The sequence below is a fragment of the Typopeltis vanoorti genome, chromosome 2 (assembly GCF_054136105.1).
Source record: "Typopeltis vanoorti isolate ZY-2024b chromosome 2, IOZ_Tvanoo_1.0, whole genome shotgun sequence".
Lineage (NCBI taxonomy): Eukaryota > Metazoa > Arthropoda > Arachnida > Uropygi > Thelyphonidae > Typopeltis > Typopeltis vanoorti.
In genome coordinates, this window is record NC_143550.1 from 62,809,276 (window position 1) to 62,834,543 (window position 25,268).

Consider the following 25,268-nt stretch of genomic DNA (forward strand, 5'->3'; position numbering starts at 1 on the left):
CTTAAAAAGTATGGCTGTATCAATTTACCAAAAATCTAGGAGACAGTCATTTTAAGATCAAATTAATACTTGTTTCTCTCTTTTTCTAATAATGGATTGTGCCAATTAGGACTTTAGTTTCTTGTGTTGTCAGTTACAATTTTTTTTAAACTAGTTCCCAATGTTTTACCAAATGGTTATTTCATGTACCGTGACAAACTTTTCTTGTGCTCTGAAAATGCTGGATATAATACCAACAAAATATCAGCTAATAAGTTAATAAATATTAGTTATTTTCTTATCATTATGTGTTGTGAACAAATGCCATTTAATAAACTAAAAGCATAGTTGAGGATTTCATAATTTGCTATGCTTGTGTCATGCATGCATGCATCCCATGGTTGAAAAATAGTGGTTGATAGGTGATAAAGCCAATCAATCAAGTTCTGTAGTCAACACACACCCTCAATCTCATAGGGAACATTTCACAGACCACTCACCACCCTTGGACACTTGCCTCTGAATCCTCTCCACCACTTCTTCATTCTCAAGAAATTCATGAGACCAGACCTGAGCACAGTAATCCAAATATGGATGTATCAAGGCCTTATAAAAAGGAATAACAACTTCCTTAACTTTACTTGTTATTGTTCTTCAATAGCCAATTAACCTTATGTGCTATGAGGGTTGTTTGAAAAGTTTGGTAAATTTCCAACAGACAGCAACACAATTTGTTCATTCATACCAGTGTCAACATGTATCATCTTTTTCATGACCCTTGTCAAAATTTTAGCCAAGTGTGATGTGTAGTACTTGTTTGGTAAACATTTAAAATGACCATGTTCGCATTATTCATAAAAATGGAGAAAAACAAGTTTTGTGCAGTGATAAAACATTTTTATTTGAAATGAGGATGTCATCAAGGCTGTCAATGACTATTTTGTACAATTTGACAAATCCTACTTTTTAGATGGGATGAAAAAATTGGAAACTCGCTGGACCAAATGTGTAGACCTCGATTGAGACTATGTTGAAAAATAAAGGTGATTTTTTCCAAAAACATGCGTTTAACTTATTTTTTTTTACCAAACTTTTCAAATAACCTTTGTACCTTAGCAATATGTTCTCTAAATGTGAATTCTCTATCTACCACTACCCCTTAGTTTCATCTGTTTCCTAGAGTAGAATTCCATCAATGTGCTACACAGCCTGTAATCTATTTATCCCAAAATGCATAACCACGTTTCTCCACATTAAACCGACATCCATTATTTTGCTCATGCTGACAGCTTGTTTAAATCTTCCTGCATGCTCTCCACATCACCTTGATTCACTATTACTTTAACTAATTTTGTATCATCACAAAATAACTGAATATTTCCTTTTAGGTTATCATTTAATTCATTTAATGTACAAATTACAAGCAGTGGTCAAAGCACGGAACTTTGTGGCACACCACTAGTCAACTGTTTTCACCTTGATTCTGCCCCCTCCATATACCACTTTTTGATATCTGTCCAGCAGACACTGATTTGTGTTATCCACAAATCAGTGTCATATTCATCCCCATATGTTTTTATTTGTGTGACAGAGTTCCATTTGGTATTATTTTGAATGTCTTTGTAAATCCAATAAAATCATCATGTAGCCATTTAATCAGGAAATTTAACTCATCTTGGATGGATGAGGATTGGAATGTGCAGGCAAGAAGTATTTAGCTAACATTATTATTTTAATGGTTGATATCCTTTGATTATGAAATGTGAAATGTGGAAAGGCAGCAGGAGTAGATGATATTAGACCAGAAATGCCTGAGTATGGTGGTATAAAATTCTTACAGTGGCTGCACTGCATAGTTCAGAAAGTCTGGACAGAGGGATGAATTCCCAATGATTGGAGTAGAGCTATAATACCCATATATAAAAAGGGAAATAAAACTGAATGTGAGAATTACAGAGGTATTTCTCTGCTGAGTGTTCCTGGCAAGATCTATGCAAGTACACTTGAGAAATGGTTGAGAAGAATTGTAGAAGAAAAGCTTGGTGAAGAACAAGCTGGATTCAGGCCAAATAGAGGCTGTCAGGATCAGATCTTCACTTCACGACAAATAGCTGAGAAAGCATGGGAATATAACAAAGATCTGTATTTAAGTTTTGTCGATCTGAAAAAGGCATATGACAAGATGCCAAGAGAGAAGCTATTCAATATGCCACAGTTATATAGTGTCAATGAGGCATTATATCAAGCAATACTTAGTCTTTATTTGAGTTGTAAGTCAGCAGTTAGAATTGAAGGAAATACGGGAAGATCGTTTAATGTTAAATCTGGTGTGAGACAAGGATGTACATTATCCCCTCTGTTATTCATTATCTGTATGGATCACATTATGAAAGAAAGTGGTATTAAACATGATATCAGAATTGGAGATGTTAATGTCAGCTCTTTGCTTTATGCGGACGATGTTATACTTTTAAATAAATCCGCTAGAAGTCTGCATGATTCCCTGACTAAATTAAATAACTATTGTAATAGATATGGTATGAAGGTCAGCAATAAAAAGGCAAAGTCAATGAAAATAGGCAGAATCGTTGCAAATGTCAACTGCATTGTCAATGGAGAACCTGTGGAACAAGTAAAATATTTCAGCTTCTTAGGCACGATTTTTAGTGAAAATGCTAAATTAAATATTGAAATAGACAACAGAATCAACAAAGCTGGTATGGTAGGAAGTCAATTGAATAAATTCATATGGAATAAGAGAGAAATTAGTCAGACCACTAAATTAGCTGTATACAAGACAGTGTTTAAACCAGTTTTACTTATGGATCTGAGAGCTGGATCAGAAGTAAAACACTTGACCAAAGACTAGAGACCGCATATATGAGAGAGTTCTGAAAAGGTCAGAGGTATGAACAGATGGCATCAATGGCAATATCATATAAAAAACGACGACATTAGGAAAGAATTTGACATTGTCAGCATCCAGGAATGTGTTAGCAGAGTTAATCTCAGGTGATATGATCACTTAAACAGAACAGGCAAGGAAAGATTAGCAAAACAAGTGTTCTCTGCCAGGTTGGCAGGAAAACGACCCAGAGGAAGACCAAGATATAGGTGGATTGATACGGTGCAATGTGCCTTAGATGATAGAAATATAAGATCTGATAATGATAATATTGGAGTCTTGACAAGTAATAGACTGATTTGGAGGAAAATTGTAGATAGGAAGTTAGTAATGATGTAAATTTTTCATGTAGTACTATCATATCCTGTACACGCCTTGAGGGTACATGTCAGGAATTTGATGATGCTCCTTTGATTATTTTTTATTATTATTTTAATGGTTGATCCCCTTAGCCCATGCCCACATATTCATCCCCATTTGTTTTTATTTGTGTGACAGAGTTCCATTTGGTATTCTTTCAAATGTCTTTGAAAATCCAATAAAATCATCATGTAGCCATTTAATCAGGGAATTTAACTCATCTTGGATGGATGAGGACCAGAAAGTGCAAGGAGCTGTGCAGGCAGGAAGTGCATTTAGCTGACATTATTATTTTAATGGTTGATTTCCTTTGATTATTATTCAAGAAGTCCAAGGACTTATTGCAGGAGGTGATTCACACAACCCACAGTCTCTACTACTTAATCATCCATAAACACACAATGCTTGTGAATAGTATTTTTTGTCTGTAAATTATACATAGCCTTGATCAGAGAAGAGATGAAAAACACTTATAAAAGATCAAAATGGGTGAAATTATGGACACAGAAACTAAGGCTATGAGACCAGCATATCATGTCTTTTAAAGGCATGTATTCTTCAACTAGAACCTCTGTAGCTCAGTCGGTATAGATGAAGCTCTTTTGGTCAGAAAGACCTGGGTTCGATTCCTGTCTATGATGTGAGGAACTTTGTCTGGTCTATTTCGACTAAAGGTGAGTTAGCCAGTCTCATACGAAGGTGGAGGGTTTTTTCACCTGGAAACTCGGGTTTTTCGTCCCTCAGAACAGGCAAACCAGCCCCGTGAACACACATGGATTACTCACCACGTTGTTATGCCCATAGTTAACCATGAGTCACATCATGGTAGTCAAACTCCTAGATAGGAGACAACATATGAATGGGAATTCTTCAACTAGTTTGCCTAATTTAAGGGACGAAAACATTAAGTTTCTTTAAAAAATAATCCTACAATCTTCATATCAGACTGGCTAATACCTTTTCTTGAAAAAGCATCTAAATGACTGCTAATTTCCTAAACAGAATTCAAACCTACGTCTTCCCAACCAAATCAATATTAATGTTATTGTGATGTTGTAAGAAGGAGCCAGTTAAGACATAAATATTAAAATACACTACCAATAATTTTCTGGACACTTTAGCAATTTACAATTGATACCAGCAGGCAAATCCTAATATCGGGTATGTCCACCTTTGGCTTTGATCACCTTCTGCACCCATTGAGGGAGGCTTTCCACCAATGGTAAGCTGACATCAGGTGGAATTTGTTTCCATTCCTCCATCAAAGCAGCACTGAGTTTAGCAACAGGTCGAGGACATACTGCTCTGGACCTCAATTGCCACTCTAATTCATCCCACAGGTGTTCGATGGGGTCGAGGTAAGGACTCTGCACAGGCTAGGGCAGTCGTTTAACACCCATCTCTTCATATCATTCCATAACAGCTGAAGCTATGTGGCATGGGACATTGTCATACTGATAGTAACACGGGTCCGTTCCATAAAAACACCACAGTGTAGGTAGCAACTGATCATCTAGAATATGAAGCTGCTTTCATGTAATCATGAACAATGACCAGTGGTCCTGTAAAATCTCTCATGATATATAACTATATAACTTATCATGTTCAATTTTAACATGTTTTTCTAAGGAGATTGCATTTAAAGAAATCTCAAATTTTGTCTGTAATAATCTTGTATTTGTAATAACTTAACCATGAGCCTTTGTTAAAATAATGTGGCACATGATGTCATTATGTAATGCTGTTAGCATGTCCATATATGGCAATTTCAAAAGATGTGCAAAGTATGATGTCATCATGTTCGGATGTCAATACATGACCATATATGGAAGTTTCAAGAAATGAGTGCATGTGTACATCAGAAGTCCAGGCCTTTATAAGGCAACACGTGCAGAAAGACTTTGTCTTAGGGGTCTCAGTCTTCTCTTACCTGGGTCTGCCGCCAAATGAGATCCGTTGTCGGTAATCAAAAGAGAAGTATCATACGTCTGAGGTTTCTGAGACTTCTCTTGCCTGTATCCATTGCCACATGAGGTCTGTTGTTGGTAATTGAAAGAGGAGTGTTGCAAGTCTTAGGTTTCTGAATATTCTACCTGGGTCTACCACCACCACATGAAGTCCATTGTCGGTAATCGATATAGGAGCATCACAAATCTTAGGATTCTTGATCTTCACTTACCTGGGTCAGCTGCCATGGGAAATATAGTGTCAATTGTTGGGATGTCTTGCCTTAACATTTCTGCCATGTTAAGGGTCCTAAAGGGCATGGAAGAAATTTGCCAGGAAATCAAGAACAGGGCAGCAGAAGGGGATAAAAGGTCAAAAAGGAGCACTTTCATGTGAACAAAAGATATTCACATAAAAGGCAGTGCTGAATGAGAATTGTAAGCATTTATGTATGTGATAATTCCAAACAAGAATGTATATCAAGTGTGTCTGTTTATGGGTACAATAAGATAATGTAAACTGACATTGAATTAAGTTTACTCAAGGTATGCTTTATTGTCAGTTTGTGTATATCTGACTGGTAGGATATTCTAGATTGTGAATTAGCTTTAAAGGAAGAAAATTAGAACTAAGTTTGAATTAGGAAGAATTGAAAATAACAAAGAATTGTAATGGAAGTGTGTGTGTATATTAATGTTAATCAAACTGTGTAAATAATGTCTTTTGATTTAATTAAATGGTTTGTGAATAACAAGTTGGACTGATTCTGTCAATTTACTATCCTAAAAATTTTTGAACCTGCATAATATAAAGTTTAAGTGATCAATAATTAAACCATGATTAATTAAAGGAAAAATTTAACATAAGCAGAGAATGCTAACAATATCTGCTTTGTCTTTAGGTTAAAATCTTATAATCTCATACTCAAATACACATAATCTAACTGGCACAGTCATAAAACAAATAAATTTGTTAGACTATAGAGCATGAAAACAAAAGATATAGTAGAAATAAATAAAGGTGGCAGTCAACAGTTAAGGCAGTTGACAATTTGCAAAGATTTCAGTAAAGAACAAATAAAGACAAAGCAGGGTAATAGAAATACAGAACATTTTAATAGTCCCACTCCAAACCAGCTGAATGCACCCAACACCATTACCCCTCCACTACCAAACTTTACCATGGATACAACACACTGTGGTATCAAGTGTTCACCAGGTTGCCTCCACATCCACACCCTGCCATCAGAGTGGAAAAAGGTTAACCTTGATTCATCGCTCCAGAGTACCATTTTCAATGGTCAATTGTCCAGTTTACATGCACTTCGCACCAGGTAAGACAAGCTGCCTTGTTCGTTGTTGTGATGTTCAGCTTGTATGCTCTTCTGTGGAAACCCAGCAAATGGAGTTTTTTCATACAGTATTAGTGCTCACCATGGTGTTACTGGTACTCTGCAACTCATCACTAATGGTCTGTTCTGAATGTAGCTGGTTTTTGCGTGCTACCCGATTTAGCACCCTCCTGTCCCTGTCAGTCATTTTTAGTAGCTGCCCTGGGTGTTTTCCTGCACTAGTGATGCCAAGGACATCTCCATTTGTTGATCACATCACCAACCGTTGATTTTGGAAGCTCCAGTTGAGTGGCAATGGCACAAATAGACATGCACCAACGTGACAGCCCATGATGACACTTCTCTTGACGTTACTGAGTTCACGTTGTGTTGCCATACCACCTGTATTCAACTGCTACGATGAAATACTGCTTTTTACTATCTGTACACTGGTTTTTATGTTATTAATAAACTTGGAATGCTCTATAACTTCAAATAACAGGGGTGTCTGAGCAATTATTGGTAGATAGTGTAATATTATGATCTGAATCAGGATGAAAACATAGGATATGTGAGTCAGCTTACAATGGTAAAATAAACTGTTGGAGGATAAACTCCTAATACTAATGAACAAAATTTCTCTCTTTCTCTATTTTGTGATTCTGTGGAGGAAAAGCAATAATAATAAGATCATTCATAAATATAAAATCTCAACTATTTATAACTCACTTTGTCGAGAGAGATGATGTAACAGTGAATTAGGTCCACGACATATAGATGCATAATTCCAATGACTTATTGCTTGCATTGCCATTCCAGTTGTAGTTCCAAGTTCTCCTGCAAATGCTGGTAGAAGTGGCATCACAACATATACTCTGAAGACTTGTTTTTCTCTTTTAATAATGTTAAAATAACATATAAACATTTTATAAAAGCACATTAATCAATGAAAAAAAGTTTTACTTTTTTACATAGTCTTCCTCAGTAATTGATTAAAAATATGAAAAAAAAAAAACTTGTGATATAAAATTATGCTACTAATTATTTATAAAATAAATAATATATTGTTATATTGTAAGTGGAGGTTTCTGTGGTTTAGAAGTTCATAAGGCATATTCCGGTAATTGGACCACTTTTTTTTTTTTTTTTTTTTTTTAATATATTAAGCTAAAAGCACAATAAAGAAATAAAACCCGACAAGTTTCGTAAGTCGTTTGACTTACATTTTCAGGGGATAAAGGTAACTGAAAGTTAAAACAACAACAAAAAATAGAAATTAATAGTTCATACTATACAGTTGTAGCTGCCTGACTGTTTATAAAATTAAAATCAGAATGCAAATTCAAAGCAATGCTAAGTTTAAACAATGCTGGATGATGCCACTTTCTGTTGTTCACGATCATAATGTCCGAGGTCTGACTGAGGTATATTTTTTTTATCAAAGCTGACCAAACTTGGTGTAGAATTAAGCCTTGGTTTTTATTGCATTGTGTTGGAATTCTAAGCATGTTTGCAGCTTCTTTAAATTTCCTTACGTAACAGTTTTTTTCTATATAAGACATGTTTGTTTTCTGCCAGAGTACATTGTGGCCAGTGGAAGTGGTATGGAAAGCTAGACCTGATTTGTGTTCTCTTCTGTTTTGTACATCCTTTTGGTGTTCGTTCATGCATATTTCCCAAAATCTTCCTGTCTGTCCTACGTAGCAGATGCCGCAAGAACAATAAATTTTATAACCACCTGGTTTTTTTAAAAGGATGATGTGGAAGTTTTGGGAGATATAGAAATCTTGAAATTTTTTCCAGTGGCAGAAAGGCTACTTTGATGTTATGTTTGTTTAGTAATTTAAAAAAAAAAAAAAATTTTGTCTGTATCATTCTTGATATATAGAAGCGTGATGGCGTTTTTGAAATCTCGTTTCTGTGTGATGCTTGTAGGAGGTGTGTGGAGGATTTTTTTGATGGTCTTGGGTTCATAACCATTTTTTTTTGAGGATCTGTGTTAAATATTCCAATTCTTCATTTCTCTGTTTTTTGTGCTGGAAATATTATAAGCTCTGTCCCTCAGGGTTTTTATTAGACCTATTTTTTGCGAAGGGTGGTGGTGCATGACCGATTAAGAAATCTTCCTGTGTTGGTGGGTTTTCTATATATTGAGAAAGAAAGTTTATTATCTTTTTCATTAACTTCTAACAGGATGTCAAGAAAAGGAAGTTTTCTGAGTTCTTCTTGTTCTAAAGTAAATTTTATATTCTTATGTAAATTATTGAAGTAATTTTTGAAAGCAATGAGTTCATCTGTTGTTCCTGGCCAAAGGATGAAAATGTCATCTACATAGCATAGCCAAATTTTTGGTTTTTTATGATAATTGATTAAAGCATTATTTTCAAAATGTTCCATAAATAGATTAGCTAAAGCCGGAGAGAGGGAAGAGCCCATAGGGAAAAGCCCAATCCTTTTTGTTCCCAAAATTTGCCTTGATACACGAAAAACTTATTATTTATACAATGTTTATAAAGATCTGCAATGTCCGGAGGAAAGAGGTCTTCGAGGAGATTCACAGTTTCGTTTCTTGGGACATTTGTAAATAGGCTGATAATGCCCAAACTTGCTAAGATGTCTGAAGGTCCAATGTAAATATCTTTTACCTTCTCAATAAAATGTGTACTGTTCTTGATGAAAGAAGATGTTTTTCCTGTGTGAAGTAAAATCATGTTAGTGAGATGTTTTGCTAAATTAGAGGCCAGCTCTTCCATCCACCATCGGTCTTAAGGGAATACCTATCTTATGTATTTTTGGTACAACATAAATTCTTGGAACTAATGGGTGTTTTGACTGTAGAGTTCTTTTAAGTTCTTCAGTCCAATTAGGCATCTTTTTAATTACATCATTGGTTTTTATTGTGAGCACGCCATGTGGGATCTCTGTCTAAAGGTCTATAGGTATTAAAATCTTCAAGAAGAGTTTTCATTTTATTGTTATAATCTTCAGAGTTCAAAACTACTGTTAGATTCCCTTTATCTGCTTTGATTATAACGATATTTTTATCTGATTTTATTTCTTTGAGGGATGTGTATTCCGTGTAAGGAAGGTTCCTTTGAGGTAATTTGCTTTGCAATAGTAAAGCTGTGCTCTGTATGCGGATGAGATCTGATGTATCACCAGGTAAATTTCTTATTCGTTTATCTATTTGAGCGATTATGTCAATTTTTGGTAGGAAACGTGGCGTTAAGGCAAAGTTGAAACCTTTCATGAGTAGATTTTTTTCGGTTCTTGATAGGACTCTTGAAGAAAGGTTAATAACTACTTTGGAATAATCTAGGTGTTTTCTTTGTTTTTGTTTTTCATGAAGAAGTAAGTTAAATTTTTTGATTAAAGTATGCTTCTTCCAATCAGAAATTGCTGCAGCTTTGTTATATGTGATGATATCTATGTTGTTCCACAGGTCGGACGGAAGAGATATGGCTAACTCATCATGTAGAGAAAATGTATCTCGGCTAATTTGTGCTAATTCTGATCTAGTGGCTGAAATTCTTTCTCTCAGAATCGCTAGTTCCATTCTTCGATAAATTCTGTAAGCTTTATTTGTATGGAATGCACACTTCATTTGGATGAACTTAGGTATGATTTCGTTATCTCTGCATCGTATTAAGAATATAAGACGGTTGATGAAATTCAGATGTTTAATACATAATTTCTCTAGTTGCGTAACTTTATACCAAAAGTTACGTGAGCATTTAATTGTAAGTGGAGGTTTCTGTGGTTTAGAAGTTCATAAGGCATATTCCGGTAAAAGGTTGGTTGACTGGTAGAGCCTCTGCTATTAATGGCTCACACAAAAAGCTAAGCAAGCTTGAGTGCAGTTAGTAGTTGGAAGGGGACCAATTGTTCGATGCTGTTGGCAAACTCTCCCTCGATGAGTCTTTGGACTCCCTGGAGGTGTCAAATAATAATAATAATAATTGGACCACATTTTTTTTAATATATTAAGCTAAAAGCATAATAAAGAAATAAAACCCGACAAGTTTCATAAGTCGTTTGACTTACATCTTCAGGGGTAAAAGGTATAACTGAAAGTTAAACAACAAAAAAGAGAAATTAATAGTTCATACTATACAGTTGTAGCCGCCTGACTGTTTATAAAATTAAAAATCAGAATGCAGATTCAAAGCAGTGCTAAGTTTAAACAATGCTGGATGATGCCACGTTCTGTTGTTCACGATCATAATGTTCGAGGTCTGACTGAGGTATATTTTTATCAAAGCTGACCAAACTTGGTGCAGAATTAAGCCTTGGTTTTTATTGCATTGTGTTGGAATTCTAATGTATAATATAACAATATGTATAAGCACATATTGTTATATGTGCTTATACATCTCTTTTTTTATCCCTCTGTTCACTTTTGTAATTCTCCTTAACAGATGAATTTATTGTTTTTCTAACTTTTGTGTTATTATTACTGTTCACCAGATCATTGTTATTATTTTATTAGTACAACTCCATGGAGTCAGCAGACTTATCGTGGGAGGTTCATTCAAATGACAACATATTTATCATATAGAATCTTAAAATCCTTAACACTCCTTGAATTAACAACACATTCTGGTAATGCATTCCATTTACTGACAATTCGCCATGTAAAAAATCTGCTCCTCACACCCCCTCCTCACCACACTTTACAACTTCCAGGAATGACCTCTGGTTCTTCCCCTCTCACCATCTCGTTTTATAATCCCCTCTGGATTAATCTGATAAAATCCTCTCACTAACTTAAATGTCTCTATCATATCACTTCTCTTCCTCCTATCTACATTTCTTCAACCTCTCTCCATAGCCAGCATTCCAAAGTCCTAATATTGTCATAGTCACTCATCTCTTGACCCTCTCCAATGTTATTGCGTTGAAAATTAGGTGACCAGATCTGAGCACAATAGTCCAAGTGTGGTCTGACCAGTGCCTTATACATTGCCACAACTATTTCCTTATCTTTACATGTTAGAGTACTTCTTATCATAGCAGCACTATGATGTGCAGCCTTTGCAAAACTAGCAATATGCCCTCTAAATTTCAGTCTACTGTCAACCATCACTCCCAAATCTCTAATTTCATCCACTTCCTGCAGTAAGGTACCATCGATATAGTACACAGCCTTATATTTCTGCACTCCAAAATGCAACACATTGCACCTATTGATATTAAAACTACAACCCCACACTTTTATTCAAGTAAAAAGTCTATTTCAGGAAGATTTGAATTCAAATCTTCCTGAAAGGAATTAACAGCAGTAATGCTACTTATAATTCTTCCTAACTTTGCATCATCAGCAAATAACTGAGGATCCCTAGTCAGTCCACATGGTATATCTTTTAAAAAAAAAGTTAAACAGTAGAGGTCCAAGAACAGAACCTTAGGGTACACCACTGGTTATTACCCTCCTTTTTTGAGACACTACTCCATCATACACAACCTGCTGGTATTGTTCAGAGAGCCAATCTCTGATCCAGCTAACCAATATACTATCTATTCCCATCCTCTGCAGCTTGTACACCAACTTATTATTATTATCATCCAGGCCTCCATGGAGTCAAAAGGCTCATCGTGGGAGGTCATTTTTAGGAAACACAAAGTTTATCATACCACTCCTTGAACCCATTGACCATTCCTGTTCCAACCACTCTCTCAGGCAATGCATTCCAAGGTTCAACCACCCTCCATGCAAAGACCACTCCTCACCTTCTTGCGCACAGCCTCCTTTCGTAACTTCCAGGGATCACCCCTTGTCATCGCTCCTTCATGTGGTGATCTATAACTTTTGCAAAGTGTAAGAATATCACTGTATATGATTCTCCCTCAGTGTTCTCCACAGAAATTTTTACCAGCCAGGTGGAATGAAACATTAGTCGGGCATACAAAAATTATTTTTCCATTCTTGCTCATTATTTAGCCATATCAATTCACAACATTAGCTGGGTGGTCAGTAAAACCAGCTGGGCGGTTTGCCCATTCAAAAGGTCCTGGGGAGAACATAGCTCCCTTATCTAACACACTTGTCACCTTATCACAAAATGCAAGTACATAGCAGTACATAAAACAAGACCTACCCTTTACAATTTCCATGCTGACCATCATAAAGAATGCTATGTCCATCAACCCAATCCTGTATTCTATTCCATACTAAACTCTCCAACGCCTTGACCACAACCGTAGTTATACAGACTGGCCTATAATTGGAGACTTCTGTCTTAGAACCATGCGTATAGAGTGGTACTATTTTGTCTTCTTTCCTCTCCTTAGGAACCTACCCACTGCAAGACTTTCATTAAATAACCAGGTCAGGAGCATACCAACTGTGGTGCACATTCCTTAAGAATATGTGGTGATATGTCATCCATTTCCACAGCCTTATTCACATCTAACCCAACCAATATCTGCTACACCTCTGTTTCTTTCACTTCCAATTCTCATAATACTTGCCTCTCATCTATATATTGCAAGGCATCATTTACATCAGTATGATATTATGATGTACACTGATAAAGTGCTAATTCAATAATTCCACTATATCCTTTACATTAGTCTGCTGCCATGACTATCCATCAATATTAATCTGCTATAATTATTCTTCCTCTTGCTTGCCATATATAGCAGAAAAATTCCCTTGAGTTAACCTTGGCCTGACCAGCCAATCTCCTCTCATACTGCACCATTTCTTTCTTTCTTTACCATGCTCGTCAGCTTTCTGGCCTGCACTTTATACTCCTCATGGGTCCAATCACCACCAACTGCCTTGTACCTCCTCCATAACATTTTCTTTTCCGGCACAGCTTGCTTAATTTCAATGTTCATCCGTTTCACTCCTACTCTATTTACTCGCTTAACCCTTGGTATTCAGTCATACCTTGCTTTTGTCAGATACTGCCTTGTGAGTTTCCATGCATTGTCAACATCTTTTCCACTCAGCTCATCTACCTAACGTATTGCCTAACTGACTACAGAGCTTTGTATAATCACCTGCTTTATACTTCCACATATATCCACTTTTGACATTGACCTTTTCTTGTTTCATCACTTCCCAAAAATGTAACTCATGATCACTCTCACCAACAGGCAGCAGTGTCAACACTTCATTAACAACTACATCTTGTGAAGATATCACCCAATCGAAAACATTCAAGCCTCTAGTTGCTTCAATCACATGCTTCTTAGGATACTTATCTCTCAGAAATTCCACAAACTTGCTCTCCTTGTTCCCATACACTATATCCTCCTTCAGTCTGTATTCCTGTAATTAAAGTCTCCCATCAGGATCACCATCTTTTTACATGCCCAAATAATTTGTCTAAACATTTCACAATTGGTATTCTCTGCATTCCCTGGCCCATAACAGATATATTAACCTGTTTATTTCAACTTCACACCACATAGATTCAAAATCTGTGAATGCACTATCAACTTCCATACTTTGCAGACACAATTCCTCTGAAATCATTAACAACATTCTCCCCCCCCCTCCTTCTGGAAAATTATATATCCTTCTAATTCTATTCTCGACATCACATCCTCCTCAGACAACCAAGTTTCACTTATTCCAATTATTTGTGGGAATACCATCTCAATCAATGCAACAAACTCAGCTCTCTTGTTTCGAATGCACCTTATATTTGTGTATAAACATAACAATCACCAACGTTCTCTATTCTAGTTGATATACCACACCTCTCTCTTCAGTCTGACAACCCATTTCCCCAATCCTGACTCTGATTTCCATTGTTCTGTACAGATAATGATCATCTTCTCTTGAAGACCTTCAGAGGTTTGTGTATCGCCATCCACTTGCCACTCTTGATTTAAAAAAAACGCCCCCCCCCCTTTCATTACTCTCATGATTCTTATACATCTTCTAGGACACTGACATTTTATTTCTCCACTGCCTATTATCCTATGCAGTATTTCTTCTATAACAATTTATGTTCCTCTTTCCAGCTTAATTCTTACTCTTTACTTGTACTTCATTATCTCTCAAATAACCCAATCTGTGAACAAAAATTCAATATGTACTGATCATTGTCATTTACATTGGCACTATCACCTCTTTAGTACTATTTGTCAGTGTCCTCTACATTGCAGCAGCAATTTTCTAAGTAACCTTTGCAACTTTTGCAACGTGTTTCACTAAAAGTGAACTCCCTATCTATTGATACCATTCAGCTTCATCACCTGTTACATATGCTTCAGCAAATGGAGACGTTCCATCACTATAATATAATACAATACATTCCTATTTCATTCCATCTCCTGAGGCCAAAGAACATGACTTATACTGTGCTTAGCACCCTTAAACAGATTGATATCCCAATTTACATGTCCAACATCCTATTCAACTACTCTTGTAACAGCATCATATCAGAGCTCTTTGCTATTCTTCTTCTTCCAAAATTAGACATGGTCTACACAAAATTAGATACCTCCTCTCATATCCTAAATATACTGACAATATAAAATTAAAACAATAATGGCTCCAGAACAGAAGGGTGAATGACAAGTAGTGTAACACTTGTCACTCAACCTTCTCTTTTGAAATATCATTTCCTCAAACAAAACTTGATGGTGTTAAAGATACCAAGCAATTTTATAAGCTAGTTTTTTTTTTAATCCTTTTTTCCAAATAAGCAAACAGACAAGTAAGTCAAGTTTGCGGCTGCATGTAGTGCAACACTAGGCAACTCGTGGTAAAGGTGGAGCTTGGTTTTTGCTTGGTATCTTTAACACAATATATATCCAATGTAAAAAACTTTCTAAAAACTTGATGGTTTTTATCCAGTGAGTATTCTTGTATCCCAGTTACTAAATAATTTATATCCACCTCTAATCACCCTCAATTTCAATAGCAGCCTGTAACATAGTATTCTATCAAACTTTTGTAAAATCTAAGCCACTCACTCAAGGTGCATTGACTCTATATGATACATCATTTGTTGCCTTTTATAAGCGGTAACAAACTCATGCTAATCTTTGGAAAGTTGACTACTGTCATTAATGAAATTTTGTATTCTATCTCTAATCAGCCATAAGGGATAAAAAGGAGTTAAATGAGAAGCATGATCCTGTCAAAAGATGGAAACAGTATTTTGGTCAGATTTTAAATGTAGAAACTAATATAACTGATATAATAAGAAGCACGATAATGGAAGAATGTATCCTATAACAACAGATTTAAATATTATATCAGAAACAATATCATATCTAAAAATTAAATTAATGAACATAACAGAGAAGAATGGAAAGAATGGAAAGGCGATCAGCAATGAGAGTATAACAATACAAATGCTTAAGATGACCAAAGGAATTGCTGCAATCAATTGCAAGTAATATTTAATAGAGTCCCGGAGAGTATAAAGATACTCAAACAACAGCAAGAAACAGTGATAACTATTATAGCACAGAAAGGTAATCATGTGAATCTTGTTTGGAAGCATGTATTTTGGATGTTAGTTGGTTTCTTGTATGCTAAAATAGTGTTTGCATTTGAGTGTTATTAGGCCATTTTTTTTCTCTCTTCCACACATCAACAATAATAATAATGTCTATAATAGGATTTAATAACATATCTTTCCAAACAAATAACTAATTCATGTAACTAAATCCCTACACCATCTATGATCATGGATCATGGCCATAACCATTCATGACCAGAATAATGTGTTCATTCATCAGTTGCATCAATCTTGGGACTGGTAGCTCAGCAGCAATTTTCTCCATTCTGCTCTGTCATTGGCTTTCTTCTTAACCTCCTGGTAACTCCTCAAACCCGTGCTGTCGTTGACTTGGTCAAGAAAGCTTTTCCTTGGTCTGCCTCTTCTTCTTTTCCCCTCTGTTTTGCCTTCAGTTATTCTTTTCACAAGTCCATCATGTCGAAGTATATGTCCAAACCACCTATCCCTTCTAATTTTGATCGATTTAATTAGAGTTCTTGTTTCATTAATCTCTCTCAGGACTTGTTGGTTTGATTTTTTTTCTGCCCATTTTATTTTGTTCATGCAGCGCCAGCACCACATTTCAAAAGCCTCCAATCTTCTTACATCTTCTTTGCCTAGAATCCAGGTTTCACATCCATACAGTGCAATGCTCCATATCAATGTCTTGACTCATTTTTTTTTCAATTGTAGGTTGAGTTTTCCTGTTAAAATGCTTTTCATCTTAGAGAATTGGGCTTTTGCATTGTTTATTCTTGATCTTATGTCTTCTCTCGTTCTGCCATCTTCTGTTATTAGGCTTCCTAAATATTTAAAGCTTTTCACTTGTTTTATTTCCTGCTGATGTCTATATGCTCTATATTGATAGGGATTTTGCCTGTAATAATGATTTTAGTCTTATATTATTATTATTATTATTATTAAACAAGACCTCATGGAGTCAAAGACTCATCTAGGAGGTCCTTTTATCTCACACACATCTCATCATACCACGTCTTAAACACATTCAAACTCCTTGCAGACACCACACTCTCAGGCAAGGCATTCCAATCACTCACAACTCTGCACGAAAAAAACCTGCCTCTCACTCCCCTACTCACACCCTCTTTATACAGTTTCCAGGGATGCCCTCTGGTTCTCCCCTGATTCCCACTATTCTCTGTAGAACTTCTCCACCATTGATCCTATAACAACTCCTTACCAACTTGTAGGTCTCTATCATATCTCCCCTCTTCCTTCTCTCCACTAGACTCTGCAAATTACATCTTTTCAATCTTTCCTCATACTTGACATTCCAGAAGTCAGAAACTACCTTAGTCAGTCGCCTTTGGACCCTTTCCAACATCTCTTCATCCTTCTGAAAACCAGGTGACCAAATCTGGGCACAATAGTCCATGTGTGGCCTAATCAAAGCCTTATACAATGGAACAAGAATCTCCCTACTTCTACACGTCAGTGTCCTCCTCATCATTCCCAGAAGTCTTTGTATTGTCTTCACAATTTTGGCGATGTGTCCCCTAAATTTTAGATCTTTATCCACTATCACTCCCAGATCTCTTATTTCCTCTACTTCCAACAATATATTCTCACCAAGCATAAATTCTGCATCCCATCTTTGTTTTCCAAATTTTAAAACCTTACATTTTGCAACATTGAACTCACATCCCCATTTGCTTGCCCAATCACTCAATTTATTCAAGTCTTCTTGCAAGGCCACAAAATCTTCACTACTCTTTATGGTTCGTCCCAACTTTGCATCATCTGCAAACAACTGAATATCTCCATCCAAATCTTCGCCAATATCATTAATATACAAGTTAAATAGTAATGGCCCTAAAACAGATCCCTGAGGCACTCCACTAGTGACTTTCCTTTTCCTGGATATTGCACCCCCATACACAACTTGTTGATACCTATCAGATAGCCAGTCTCCAATCCAATGCACTAATCTAATATCCAACTCCATCTGCTCTAGTTTGACTGTCAACTTATCATGAGGTACTCTATCAAAAGCTTTTGCGAAATCCAAGTATATTACTGTGTATCCTTCTCCTCTGTCCAAGGTAGCAGTCACCTTATTGTAATAAGTAAGTAGATTACTAAAACACGACCTCCCTTTAGCAAATCCATGCTGTCCATCAAAGATTATACCATTGTTGTCAACCCAACTCTGGATCCTAGTTCTCACAAGCTTCTCCAACAACTTAACCACAACACCTGACACACAGATAGGCCTATAGTTTGATGCTTGAGTTCGATCACCTCCTTTATGAAGTGGCACAATCTTGCCCTCCTTCCACTCTTTAGGGACTTGACTGAGTGCAAGACTCGTATTAAAAAAATATGTCAAGGCAGGTGTCAACTCTCTGGCACATTCCTTCAGAATATGTGGTGATATATTATCAAGTCCCACAGCCTTATTTACATCTAGTTCACTCAACTCCCCAAACACCTCTTGCTCACTTACAGTCAGTCTCTCCTCCCTATCATCAACTGCTCTTAATATCTCCATGAAGTCACATTCACAAGATTGAAAGATCTTTATGAACTGCTCATTAAGTATCTCCACCACACATTCTGCAACAGCTGTCTTTATACCATTTCCTCCAATCAATGTCATCCTTCCATAATCATTCTTTCTTTTGCTGGCTACATATCGAAAGAACTCCCTAGGATTCTTTTTAGCTTCATTAGCTAACTGCTGTTCATACCTCTCTTTAGCTACTCTCACCAACCAAGTCACCCTCCTTGCCTGGTCTTTGTAGACCTCATGAAATTGGTTACTTCCACTTCTCTTATGCTGCCTCCACAATGCCCTTTTTCTCTGTATTGCATGCTTAATCTCTTTATTCATCCATCTCACACCTACCTTATTTAACCTTCTCACCCATGGTATACATTTAGACATTGCATCTACTAAATATTTTTTGAAAATCCCCCAAGCTGCATTGATCTCTTTTCCAGCTAACTCCTCATTCCATGCTACCCTTGCAAGCTGTCTCCTGAGCTCTTCATAATCACCCCCCTTGTAGTTCCACATATACCCTTTTTTCACAGGGGTCCTTGCACTGCTGGCAACCACCCAAGTAATCACCTCATGGTCACTTTCACCAATTGGTGGATGATTTGATACCTCATTGATAATTACATCCTCCGATGAGATGACCAAATCCAAGACCCTTAATCCTCTTGTGCCCTCTGTTACATACTGTCTGAGGTAGTTATCCCTCAAAAACTCAAGAAACTCATTTTCTTTACTTCCAGTTGCTATCTCTTCATTCCAGTCTATATTGCCATAATTAAAATCACCCATAATGATCACCCTTTTCTTATTTGCTTGGCTTATTTGACTATACATTTCACTATCACCAGGTCTATAACAACATCCCACCAAGTATTTGATTCTATTCACCTCTATCTCACACCATACTGCCTCAAAACCACTGGCCCCATTTCCCTCTTGCATCTCTACCTTGTATGGACATAACTCTTTCTCTATCATCAATAGCACTCCCCCTCCCTTTTTACCCCTTCTATCCTCACGAAACACATCATACCTTTCCATCTCTATTCCTGTCAGGATGTCATCCTCATCTAACCATGTCTCACTTATTCCGACAATCTCTGGGTGCACAGACGCAATTAGTGCAACCATTTCATCCGCCTTGTTTCTTATACTTCTAGCATTGGTATACAAACACAACAACTCATTTCTGGATCTACAGCTAGTTCCACTGATACCACTCACTCGATGTGATCTCTCCATGCTGGACTGGGGCCATTTCCCTTTCTGCTTCTTCATTTTAGAACCCTTTGCAATTCCATCTGTTATCTTTTGATCCCTAATCATCCCATTACTTTCCTGCCTACACATGCTCTCACCTCCTCTTGGAGCATCCACCTTTCTCACGCTGTGTATCCCTGTCTACCCTGAGCCTCCCCGTTTCCCTGCTCCTCTTGCACACCCATTCTCTCATTTTCTGTACTCATACCACTCACTTCCCCATTCATTTCCACTTCTTCAATCTCTCCTGTCTTACTCTCCTGCTCTTCCACATCACTCCCCTCTCGATCCGATTCATTCTCTCTATTCACTTCTCCACTTTCCAGCAGCAGTCTCTCCAAGCGACTCACATCATAACCACTCAAATGTAGTCCATCGCTCCTATACAGCTCACTTCGTCCCTCAAACTCATTCCACACATTAACAAACTGTACTCCCATCTCCTCACACATTTCAGCCAGAATATCATTCATAATCCTTGCTCTCCGCCTCATTTCACCACAATCATACCTAGGCAACACACTGACTACCCTTCCTGTCACACTATTCTCCTTTATCTTTCCAAGCAGTCTCCTGACATTCATTTTGACATGCTCTTTGTTCTCTCTCAAATTATTTGTACCAATTAATACAATTAACTCTTTTGCTTGTTCCTGCCTCATATTCAATGCCTCAATCACTCTACTAATTTTACCGCCTGGAAAACATACCTTGTGCATTTTATCCTCTAGCACACCTTTAATAATGGAGTCGCCATACAACGACGTCACTCGCTCATCTTTTGTTAACTCTTTCATGCCACCATGATTTATTTTAATAGTTTTGACCTGAATTCTCTTAATTTCATTCCGCATCCATTTCATTTCTTGCTTCATCCAATCCAATTCACCTTCCGAACCTCGCGACACATTCTCTCTATCATTAAATCTTTCTAACTTTCTAACTCTCGACCCCCTCTTCTCACTTTCCCTCTCATTCATCCTTCTTTGTTTCTGTACTTTCGGTCCAACATACGTCCAACTTTCACTATCATTCTTCTCACTTTCACTCTCACATATCTTTCTTTGTTTCCGTACTTTCGGACTAACATGCGTCCAACTTTCGCTATTATTCTTCTCACTTTTACTGTCATTCATCTTTCTTTGGTTCAGTACTTTCGTTCCAACATGCGTCCAACTTTTGCCATCAGTCATTCTTTTTTTGCTATTATTGATTCTTTCGATTTTTTTTACTTGCGATTTCTGCATCACGCCATTTCTACTTTCATTGGTTCTCTCAATTTCGTTTCTTTCCGCCTCACTTTCGTCCCTTTTAACATCCGTTACAGTTGTCAAATCGCTCATTTCTTTTTTCCTGATTTTTTAACATTTTTTCGGTGTCTTTCTCACCATCCTTCTCTTTCAAATGTGCACTCGCGACACAATCGGTACTAGCACTTTCTGTCATCAACTTCATATTCGCATTCATCAATTCCTCGTTCAGGTCACATTTCGCACACACCCTTCTTCCATCCGCACTACACATCCACAAATCATTTATGTAATCGAAGGAATACATATAACAGACCTCTCACTTAATGAAACGACTGAAATCCAAATTAAAATCATGGAATGACAATGCCGCCGCCATTTTTTTTTTTCTCTGCAGGTTACTAGGTCTAATATTAACGATTTCATATTTAGTTTAAGCAAGAAAAAAAAAACCACACTAATAATATCGGTAGCGTACAACGTTTACAGCCGCTCTTACTTAAACAATTACGCATATATACTTAATTATTCCTAGTAAAACTTATCTGAATCAGGAGCTCTTCAAAACACGTCCGTAGCGCTTGACCCACTAGCGCCCTCATCAACCTTATCTGTGTTAATTTTCATTTTATATTTTTCAAGGTTATTATTTAGTAATTCTAGCATTGTTTTTAACGTTCTTCTGTTTTCTGCTACAAGGGCTATGTCATCAGCAAATCTTATACACAAGACTTGCTCACCATTTATCTTTATGCCACTATTTATTTTATCTTTAGTTTCCTGAATGGCCTTTTCAATATATAAATTAAATAAAAGTGGTGAAAGTATACATCTTTGTCTTACTCCACTCCTGATATTTATTATTTTCTCCTTATCATTGATTTTAATCTGTCCATTTTGATTTTTGTAAATTTGATAAATTATTTTCCTATCCCTCAAATCTATGCCGATATTAGTTAGACAATTTAGGAGTATATGCTGGTTTACTTTATCAAACGCTTTCTTAAATCAAGGAAGCAAATGTAAGTATTTTGACTAAGGTCTAATCTTCTCTCTATTATTGTTCTTAAACAGAGTATTGCCTCTCTTGTTCCTTTATTCTTTCTGAATCCAAATTGGTTTTCGTCCAATAGACAATCTATTTTTGAATAAATTCTATTTTGAATAATTTTTAGCAGAATTTTGCTAACATGTGGATTAAAGCTATTGTTCTAAATTGGCTGCATTTGTTTGCATTATTCTTTTTTGGTATTGGTATTATGGTTGATTTCATGAACTCCTTTGGTATTTCTCCTCTATCATAGATTTGAGCTATTAATTGATAGAGTAAGGTTTTTGTCTCATCACCTAGATTTTGTAGCAGTTCTATAGGAATATTGTCTACACCTGGACTTTTTCCCTTACTCATTTTGGACAGTGCTTTATCAAATTCTTCTCGCATTATTGGGGATCCTAGATTATCTTCATTTTGATTTTCTATGCTGATATCAGCATCAAGCTTGTTGCCATTATAGAGATTTTCAAGATAATTCTTCCATTCCATTAATATATCGTCAGATTCTATTAGTAATTTTCCATTTTCATCTTTGATGGCATTGTTTTTGCTGTTCTTATTAAATTTGAAAGTTAGTTTGTTAATTTCTTTATAGGCTTTCTCTATGTTTTCTTTTTTAAATAATTCATCTATGTTATTACACTGTTCTTCCAGGTATTCTTTTTTGGCTTGTCTACATTTTCTTGTAATTTGATTTTTAAGATATTTGAATTTGGCCATATCTTCTTCTTTAATAGCATTTTTATATTTTCTTTTTTCATCCATAAGGCCAAGTATTTCATCTGTTATCAAATGTTTTCTTTTTTCTTTTTCTGCATTTTTCAATAATTGATTTGATGAATTTGTAATTAACTCTTTAATCATATTCCATTGGTTTTCAATATTATTCTGACTATTTATGTTTTCTAGAATGTTATGATTAGTTGCCTCTTGGTATCCTCTCTTTACTTCTTTACTCTTTAATTTTTCAAGGTTCCATCTTATTGGTTTGTATCTTTGGATTTGTTTCCTATGTTTCAGTTCTGTTTTCATGAAAGACAAGGTTATGGTCACTACTAATGTCAGCACCTGGATAGCTTTTGCAATTTTTTATTTGGTTCCTGTATCTTTTCTTGACCAATATATAATCTATTTGATATCTATTTGAATCCCCAGGCGCTTTCCATGTATATGTTCTTCTTTTTGGAACTTGAAATAGTGTATTTGCTATTTTTGTGTACAAAATTCTATTAATTGCTTTCCTCTTTCATTCCTATGTCCAAGACCAAATCTTCCTGAAACATTATCATTGCTCTCTTCTCCCACGATAGCATTCCAATCTCCCATTATTATCGTATTGTCTCTGTTTTTAAAGCTGCTCCAGATTTCTTCTATTTGTTCATAAATTTCTTCTATTTCTTCATCGCTATGTTGTGATGTTGGCATGTAGACCATTATAATATTGAGGTTTACTGGTTCATTTTGAATGCTTATTGCCATGATTCTGTCACTATAGTTAATTATTGTAGTGATTAACTTTCCAACTTTTTAATGAAGCATTATTGCAACACCTGACTCACCCTTCTTTTGTCCTGAATATATTATCCGAAATTCTCCACTTCAGAAATCACCCTGTCCCTCCCATCTCGTCTCACTAATGCCCAGAATGTCTATTTCAAGTCTTTCCATTTCTTTTTTTACATTTTCTATTTTACCTGGTTCTAGCAGTGTTCTTACATTCCATGTTCCAATATTCAGCTTATTTCTTGTCTTCATTTTTGAATAAGTACCAGGATTTCGTTGGCTGTCGACCTGAGAAGTCCGGTTACTTCTCCTGCCAGGCATGACTCCTTCAGTGAAGGCTCCATCGCCAATCTTGATTTCATTTTTGACTTCCATTGCTGCTTTTACTTGGGAATATAATGTGGCGGTTTCCCCTTGCCTTCCATATCACAGTATTGTAACATGTATGCTACAGGAGGTTAATACAAGTAGCACTGTGCCCATTATTATAACTATTAGTGGTTAGTTGAAAGAGGAGGAAACACCCCTAGCCCTCGAGTACTCTAATAGCTTCGGGGAGAATGGAGGACCTCCTCCTGGGGTTAGTAAGCAAGAAAAGAGACAGACAGAAAGTTTTTAAGTAAAGAATCCTCATTAGGAAGAATGTTAGTATGAGGGTAGAAGCAGGAAGTGGAAGAGTTAGAGAAAAGTATAACCAAAAGCTTTGAAATAGATCATACTTAGCTCTGGGACCCTGGGTTAGCCATGTCTGTGCCTGCAAGTTGCAAGCCCCATGGGGAAAGAATAATGTGTATCTTATGAAATATTATTATTACATGACATTGACAAGGAGTCCAAGGACTCACCGAAGGAGGGCACTTCCACAGCACATGACAAGCCATTTGTACTAATTAATTTCCCCTCTTTCCATCTACCATCTACACATTGTATCATCTACCACCGACTAATAGTATTTCATTCAGATAATTGAACATGTTCTCTGGTCAGTATTATTATTATTATATGATTTCCATAGAGTCAGACATTCATCATGGTAGGTACAAAAAGCTCATCCAATCATGCCTTAAACTGATTCATGTATTTGCACTCATGACACACTTGGGCAATGCATTCCATTCTCCATGCAAAGAACCTATCTACTGCTCATGCCTTTTCTCACACTCTCCATCTAAATAGAATCTCCAGGGATGGTCTCCTGTTCTATCCCCTTCTCCCATTCTATTAAATATTTTTCCATTTTAACCTGGTAACAACCTCTGACCAACATATATGTCTCAATAATATCCTCCCACATTCACTTCCTATTCAGGATATTGCAAATTACATTTTTTCAATCTGTTATCATACTCCACAGACCAGTTACCACCTTTGTGAATCTTCTCTGGACCCTTTCCAACATACCCTCATTATTAGGAAAACCACATGACCAAATCTGTGCACAATAATCCACATGAGGCCTGATCAAGGCCTCATACAATGGAATCATAACTTCGTTATATCTGCACATAAAGGTTATTTATTTATTTATCGTATGGCAATCTACATACAGTTATAAAAGTGCATGTACATAAATCAGTACAAATATGTAAAAGGTAAGTAAAAGATTAAATGACAAACCATTAAAGTAAAACTTAGGCAGTTACACTTTCAGTGGACAAAACACTTATAAGTTAGATCGAGTTCTCT

The 25,268-nt window shown here is 36.3% G+C and overlaps 1 protein-coding gene across 1 annotated transcript in view; it reads right to left on the reverse strand.

The window, feature by feature from the left end:
- The window catches only part of LOC150109090 (phospholipase D1-like), a 558,765-nt gene that overhangs the window by 77,638 nt on the left and 455,859 nt on the right, over positions 1–25,268 (reverse strand). The window contains exon 18 of the mRNA XM_090405612.1: positions 7,251–7,414. Within this exon, the coding sequence (XP_090261738.1) occupies positions 7,251–7,414 (164 nt within the window). The remainder of the gene's footprint in view (positions 1–7,250; positions 7,415–25,268) is intronic.